The sequence below is a fragment of the Azolla caroliniana genome, unplaced genomic scaffold (assembly GCF_043228905.1).
Source record: "Azolla caroliniana isolate FFs.n. ecotype wild unplaced genomic scaffold, voAzoCaro1.0.p SCAF_13, whole genome shotgun sequence".
Lineage (NCBI taxonomy): Eukaryota > Viridiplantae > Streptophyta > Polypodiopsida > Salviniales > Salviniaceae > Azolla > Azolla caroliniana.
The window spans coordinates 20,507,766-20,515,859 of record NW_028230448.1 but is presented as its reverse complement, the minus strand read 5'-3'; the positions used below and the strand labels follow the sequence as shown (position 1 = coordinate 20,515,859).

Below are 8,094 nucleotides of genomic sequence, written 5' to 3'. Positions count from 1 at the left end.
CCGTTCAGTTGACGATGGAAGAAGGAAAAAAAGCTCACCCTCCCTCCTCCTCTCCTTTCCTTTCCTTCTCTGTCTCTCTGAGTGTGTATAGAGAGAGAGAGAGAGAGAGATGACAGAGACTTAATTAACATCCATTCATTCCCTTTTGCACTTCTTAATTACCAACCATCTCTCTCTCTAATTATCCCATCCCATCCCATCTCATCTCTTTGATGAGTCTTCATGCAGTAGCCAGCCGGTGGCAGCAAGACGCCAACGCCGAAGTCAGGGTCAGCCCGACTTTTGCTCTTCCTTCTCATCGCGGACCGGCTAGCTCTCGGCATTTTCCGTACATTGCCCCGAGTTCCGGCGCGGGAATCGCTCAGTAACCTGCTTCATCCCATGGAGAGAGTCTGTCAATTGGTTCATGACTATATAACTCGTGCGAATTCCAATGCTCACTCATTCCATGCACATCAATTTGTGTATCAATCAATACGGCCGAAAGCATAATACTCCTTCAAAAGTTCCACTAATTCTAACTATTTGTTGTACCTTGAATCGAAATTTACAATAGTCTATAATATATGTAGGATGTTTCTTTTGCACGAAGAACTTAAGACCATTTGCAAAACCTTTCAAAAGAATCCGCGACTCTACAAATCAACCATTGTTGATATGACTCGTATTAACAACGATTGGCAACACGACCACGCCAACGTCTGCTAGAGCAAGATGAAGATGAAGCTTCACCAATCAAAGCTCCTTCATGTTGAAATCATTAATATGCTTGAAGGGATCGTCGATATGCACCTCAAGGACTACATAGACAATTGATCGCCTTACTATCATTTCTTTATTCGAGATCAATGTGATACAAGTTATGCAACCCTATCATCTACATTTTCAAATGACTCATCACGAGTGATGCAAGCTACAACCTTGAAACCTCTGACCAAATCAATCCCTACTCTTGCATAGGCCCAAATTGCTTTGGAGTGGGGGCTAATGGTATGCCAATCGGTGTTGATTACCAAGCTACACAAAGTCAACCTTGGCATGATTAAGGACCTTTCACTTGTGAAAATAGTGAAGGGGACATTGGGTCCACCATTCCAACATGAGCTCTTCACTCTTATTGGAGACTACCAAGATGTCTTTGCATGGTCCTATGGGGACATGTGGGTTGGATCCTTACTTGTACCAACATTATGTTCACTTAAGAGTCAGACTCCAACCCTTCCAGTTATGATTATACCAAAGAACTCCAACTACATCACCTTCATCAATGAGGAAATGATCAAATAGTTAAGAATACCACATGGATAAGCATGATACTCATCATTCTAAAGAAGGATGACAAATTTGCATTTGTCTCGACTATGGCAAGTTGAGAACGATGACAATATCTAGTTACAATGGCACAAGGTACAAAGGAGAAGAATGGTTTATGTGAGACAAATTTTGCATTTGTCTCACCTTTCATGTAAACCATTTTTCTCTTTCGTACCTTGTGGCTAAGGTTTGAACTTTGGTTAGCAAACTTCCTTCTTGTTGTTGTAGGAATGAGAATTTGTGATTTTCCTTTGCCCTAACACTCAACATGCAATTGCATATTACACACATGTTCATAGGGCCTTGGTAGAAGAACTTCCAGACACATGGGCAATACACACGATTGTGCCTATTCATAGGTGGACCTCCTCCAACCACGGATTTATCATACTATCATTATTGGCCACACATTTGCCAAACTTTATGTAGTGGTGTTGTGGAACTCAACACTTAATGTTGAGGTTGAAGAGATATAAACCCCTAACCAAGGGGGATTTAGCAAGGCCTTTTGCACCAACCACCACACCCTTACAATATGTTGCTCGATGAACAAAGGAAATGCACAACATAAAGCGATTGTATGAATGCTTTGTGGATTTCTACAAGGTCCTAGGACTCTACAACGACGAGGTTGCACGCCATCATACATGGAAGATGCAAGGGAATCAACATATTAAGTATACTTAATTCACATCTTTCGTTCTGTTTATGACCTCATTTATCTCTTAATCTAGTGTCTTCCTTAGAATGTGATGCCATGCTCACATCCCGGGGAACACCCTTTGAGCTCTCCTAAACTCCCTTGCCCTCGTCGTGCACTATGGTGCTTCCTTTGGACTCTTCTGAATAGGTTGACGACGACATCTCAATGCCCTATAGGTATTGTCACAAAGAAGGGATCAATTAAACCCAGGCAAGAGTAATGCCATGGTCTTGAACAAATCCATGCCCAATCTTGATGCGTCATCCTCGCCCATATTAGGAGGGTAAGTTGAAGTAACAGGTTCCTATGTATATATAGGAGCTACATTCACAAGCACAATTGGGAACTTTTCTATGTTCCCAACCTGCCAAAGATCAACCCACTCGAGGATATACAACTCTTGGCATGCTAGAATGTTGTGTTTCACACATAACATAGAATGATAAAGCCCCCAAGGATACTTCCAAGAGCTCCATACCAAACTTTGGTTATTCAACACCATGATCACCCTTTCCCTCATGTACAATGCACACATATGTAATCCATGCCTCCCCATGTATATGTGGATACAAATAAAGCATCCACCACTTATGATTTTGGCATGGATTATGTGTAGCAATGCATCCACCCCAATCAGATCATGTGTGCTTAATTGAAAATACCCCCCACCATTTTAGAAGCATTATTCCAAAACATGAATGTCATCGACCAAATTTAAACTTCGTCACTTCAAAGAATTATACACAAGGAACTTGAAACATCGAAGCAAATGGCAACATCAAAACACAAAGAAAGATCACGATACTCACAACCAATGAATTGGTACACAACATCAATTGCCTTGACATCAAGATTGTGTGACCTTTTGACATTGTACACCTCTCGCAAATAATGAAGGGAACAAGGTACATCCAACAAGACCTATGGTAGCTTATACCCAAAAGACTTGGCCAACATCAAGGGAGCCACTTCCCCCAAAGTTCCCTACTACAAAGATCATTTCATGAACTTTTCAAAAGATGGAGTCATATAGAGATCTAGGTACATGGACATTGCGCTCGCAAACAAATAGGCCAACTTAGAGTTTCCTCTCAACAATTAGAGATCGAGGTCAAATGAGTACTTCACATACCTATAGTTGAAAGATTTTGTAAATTATGTGAAAGATAGATAAAAAACAAGGAACATTTTGTGTGTAGGTAAGTAACTATGCTACCCTCTACACACACTCCGCCACCATTTGACAAATGATGGAGAAGGTTGACTAGGACAATTTGGCAAAGTGATGCTCGAGTTTCAAAAGCATAGGGAATCAGCCCTTACATTAGCATGCAGGATGAAAGGATAGTAGTTGCAGGCCACCAACTTTGCTCCATTAACAACATCCCAAGGAGTCAATATAGTGTGAGCAAAGGAATGTCAACGTCAAAGGAGACTGTGAGTACTATAAGGCAACACAGGGACACTCAAATGCACTTGTTAAACTTTGTCATCGTGTCATTACACCGCATTTCAATCACCATTACTCGTACATATTAGTTATGCACTTCATGCTTGTAAACAATCTCAAAAATCACTCCATCTCTCCCTTATAGAACTACAACTTGGGTTGTATGTATCATTAATGCGTGTAAACTTACGACATTTGAGGCCCAAATTCATTGAGAAAAGGATTCTCTAAACACGTCATTCAATATGTACTATATATACGTGTTTGTGCCAAATAAACTTGTTTAATGCTTTCTTGGTGTTCTTCCAAATAAAACAATACACATTTTCTTGCTGATTGTATCTATATAGATCACATCCACAGGGGGTCATAATGACTTCCTTGCCAAAAGACATCAAAATATGGATTCCGCAAATATTCGTCTTGCTGCATTGTCCTCATACAAAACTTCTTTACACATATGTTAGTTCTTGACTGTTCAAATTCCAAATATTCAAGGAGATTAATTTTACATTACCCCTCATTTATTAATGATTTTGGGTCTTCGCATATGTCGTACAGTTGATGAGATAGTATCACCATTACTGCCTTCACATTTCACCATATGTTTCCATCTCTTCTAAATCTGCAATATCACCATCGTAACTAGATACCAGTTAACTCCAATTGATATGATTACTGTTTTTACCTCTTTATCAATGACAATATTCATTTCATACAACAGCAACACTGCCATGACCACTCTCCATCTTATTTGGAGCTTGATTCCAAAGAATAGTAAATAGCATTCATGGAGGTGCATGCTATTGGACCACTTAAATATGTCATCAACTTAATCTTCTCCTGTATACCTGACTTTCAACTCTATAGAAGCAAACTGGTTCTACATTTACTTTACATATAGCAGTAGCACAAATTGTCTAATATACATGATCACTTGTTTATTAAGGTCTAACGACATTGTTATTCACTTGGGACATTTCAAAGAAAATGTCCTTAGAATAGTTGAGAGACATTTCAAACATCATGGATCAATTGCAATCATCGCATATACAATTTCCATTCTCAAAACTGTGAATGCGGTTGGCATCCTTCACATGAATCATTCGCTTCTCAGTCATTGAGAGAAGAGAGATGAAGGAATGGCAGGCATCACAAATCCTCATGTTCGTGGTCACATGCATAGACATACCATTGGGTGTATTAATCAGTACACAAGCAATTGCCATCTTCACACCCAGGACACATGAAACAAACTCGTTTTTATCATCAGAATTAGTACAATGCAAACCTCGGAAATAGCCTTCCTGTGCTAGTTTCTGGTGGATCTCCTCCATCTTTGCATATATATGTGCACATTGAGGATGGCCCTCCTTATCTACAAAAAAAGAATGTGCATTCCCATTGGCATCAGTCCACCGACTTCTTGGTTTATTCGACATTGTTTTTTTCACTCTCAATGCCTCGATTCTATCCGCCTCTGTTGGCATTCCAGATGCTGCATATATGTTTCTCATGTTGACATATGCAGCAGCAGACTTTTCATCAAGCTGTATGGTTTGCTCAAATGCCCATCTCCCAAGTATCACGTTCCGCCATTGTCTGCAAGAACTCAATATACTATGGAATAGTGGAAGATACCTTGAATGGTGAACCTGCTTAACCAAGGATATCAACTTATCAAAGCTTCCCACCCGGCCAAATAGATCAATCATACATGTATAATGTTCTAAGGTTGGAGTTAAAACATAGATAGTGTGCATTTCATCGAACAACTTTTCACCCTCTTTCATTAGACCTGAATGACAACATGCATTTAGCAAAATAACAAACGTTGCTGAATTCGGCACCACCTCTTCAGCCTTCATTTGACTATACAAATCCAAAGCCACATTAACTTGACTTAACTGAGCATACCCAGAAATTAAAACATTCCAAGCTACAACATCTCGCAATGGAAGTTGCTCAAAGACTCCACGTACTTTCTCTAGCACACCACACTTGGCATACATGTCCATGAACGCAGTGCCAAGTACCACATCTTCCTCCAAGATCCCTTGATTCCTAACCTCCACATCTATATCTTTCCCAATCTCAAGAGATCCCACAATACCACATGCTTTAAGAATGCAGGCATAAGTTACTGCATTTGGAGAGACTCCTGCATCTTTCATTTCTTTGAAGCATTTTAATGCTTCATCACCGAGTCCATTTTGTATGTATCCAGAAATCAAGGCATTCCAAGACACAATTGTCTGCAATGGAAGTTGTTCAAACACGTCCAGTGCTTTTTCTAGTACACCACACTTGGCATACATGTCCACTAATGCATTCCCAAGCATGACATCTTTCTCCACGAGTCCTCTCTTCCGAACCTCGCCATGGATTTCTTCCCCAACTGATAGAGACCCCAGGATGCTGCAAGCTTTGAAAATGCAAATATAAGTTATCGCATTCGGACAAACTCCCAAATCTTTCATTTGTCTGAAGTATTTCAATGCTTCATCAGCGAACCCATTCTGGGCATATCCACCAATCAATGCGTTCCATGTCACAACATTCCGATCCCGAAGATGTCCAAACACTTCTTGTGCTTTTCCTAATGCACCGCATTTGCAATACATATCCACCAATGCAGTTCCAAGCACGACATCTCTATCCAATAATCCTTTCTCTCTAACATCAGCTTCTATATCTTTTCCAATCTCTAGAGACCCCACGATGCCACAAGCTTTCAAAATGCATGTATAAGTTACTGCATTCGGAAATATTCCTGCATCTTTCATCTGTCCGAAACATCTCAATGCTTCATAACCAAAACCATTCTGGACATATCCAGATATGAGGGCATTCCAAGACACAATATTCCGCAATGGAATTTGTTCAAATACTTCTCGTGCTTCTTGAAGTGCACCACATTTGGCATATGTGGTAATGAGGGCATTCACAATATAAACATCCTTTGGAATCATGCGTTTCTTGAGAACATCAGCATGTATCTGGCGTGCCTTGTGTATGTTCTTTTTTTTCCTGCACGACTTTATCAGATCCAAGACCCTAATTTGATCATGAAACACCATATCATCATCGGCAATAAGATTACCTGTGGGGTAAATCTCTTTAATATTGTGTTTGATGGAATTATGTGGGGGGTCATAATAGCAGCTACGGATCCATGACGGTTGCACGCCTGTTTCTGTATTGATGAGGCCATGGGAAGATGCAGTGTTCCGCGGTGATGGAAGTGTAGCAAAACGTCCTGGAAATATATGAAGATCAGAGAGCATGGCAGGAAGCAACTGATAGGTGGAGGGTAAACGCCAGCCAAATACCCCCGCCCGTCCCCCTCTGATTTTCTTTCTTTATCACCAAAATTGCCCCCAAGTTTTGGTTATCTCCCCAAATGCCCTTCATCAGCTATCGTAATTTCTCTGCCTCTATATAAATCTATTGCCTAAGATGTTTATCAAATTTAAGTTCCTCTCATATTTGTGTACCTTTCACTATGACAAATATGGATATGGGTGTCTTGGATCATACTTGGATCAAGTATTAAGAATTAGTGATTGTTTTTTATTTTTTCCATAAAAAATATCCTCCATTGGTATTAAAATTAAAGTAAACAGTATACAATACATATGTTGTATTGCATTTGTTCAAAACTAATACAACACTTCCTCAACATATCCATGAGACGATCTTTGAAAACATCATAGTGTTATATGTTTTCTGTACAGTTTCTCCATTTCAAGCCTATCCCGAAATTAAACTAGTCCATTCCATGAGATGATATTTGAAACCATCATAGTGCTAAATGTTTTCTGTACAGTTTCTCCATTTCGTGCATATCCCGAAATTAAACTAGTCCATTCCATGAGACGATATTTGAAACCATCATAGTGTTAAGTGTTTTCTGTATGGTTTCTTCATTTTGAGCATATACCAAAATTAAACTAGTCCATTCAATAAGACTTCTTACTTGCCCTATAGCAAGAATTAGTGATTGTTTATCACTTTAGTGAATAAACAAAATATTCATAACATTCAAATTAAAAGTTTAACTTCAATAACAATTGTGATATGTGCATATTCCTGCCAAACTATGGTGTCATTTGTATTTTGAAAGCATGGTTTATCACAAGTGAAATTGTTGAATTGAAAACAACCACAATTTTGCACATAATTTGTGACATTGTTGAGGGGATGAATGCCCATTGTGACTTTTTGTGAAAGTTTATAGTCCAGAGTCATCTACTCTCGTCTTGTTGTGTGATATCACAAAGATATCCAAATACTTTATACACAAATTGCATTGACCAAACATTGTATTGAACACTCAAAGAGGAAATTGCAATCAACTCTCAAAAGGGAATCACAACTACCACTCATATATACATATACATACATACATACATACATACATACATACATACATATATACATACATACATATATACATACATACATACATATATATATATACATATATATATTATATATATATATATGAGTGGTGGGGTTGAATCTTTGGCCCAATGCTTTGTCCACCATCTACAACGTTGCTTCCATACAATTTAGCTCACATTCTCTTTGCTGTAAAGTAGACTCGTTTGACTTTGCATATTGT

General features: G+C 39.0%; 2 protein-coding genes across 2 annotated transcripts in view; one reads left to right on the top strand and one right to left on the bottom strand.

Annotated features, from left to right (window-relative positions):
* The window catches only part of LOC147856616 (cytochrome b6f complex subunit (petM)), a 36,174-nt gene that overhangs the window by 196 nt on the left and 27,884 nt on the right, over positions 1–8,094 (top strand). The gene's annotated exons all lie outside the window — the stretch shown is intronic.
* LOC147856621 (pentatricopeptide repeat-containing protein At1g15510, chloroplastic-like) lies at positions 3,111–6,699 on the bottom strand. The gene is made up of 2 exons (XM_087329339.1): positions 6,571–6,699; positions 3,111–6,497 (listed from the first exon to the last, which is right to left on the bottom strand). The coding sequence occupies exon 2, from the start codon at positions 6,437–6,439 to the stop codon at positions 4,499–4,501; it is 1,941 nt and encodes a 646-aa protein (XP_087185465.1). The 5' UTR covers positions 6,440–6,497; positions 6,571–6,699; the 3' UTR covers positions 3,111–4,498.

What these genes read in the sequence shown, in the direction of transcription:
- LOC147856621 (XM_087329339.1), bottom strand. Translation starts at nt 6,439, where the DNA reads ATGATTCCAAAGGATGTTTATATTGTGAATGCCCTCATTACCACATAT.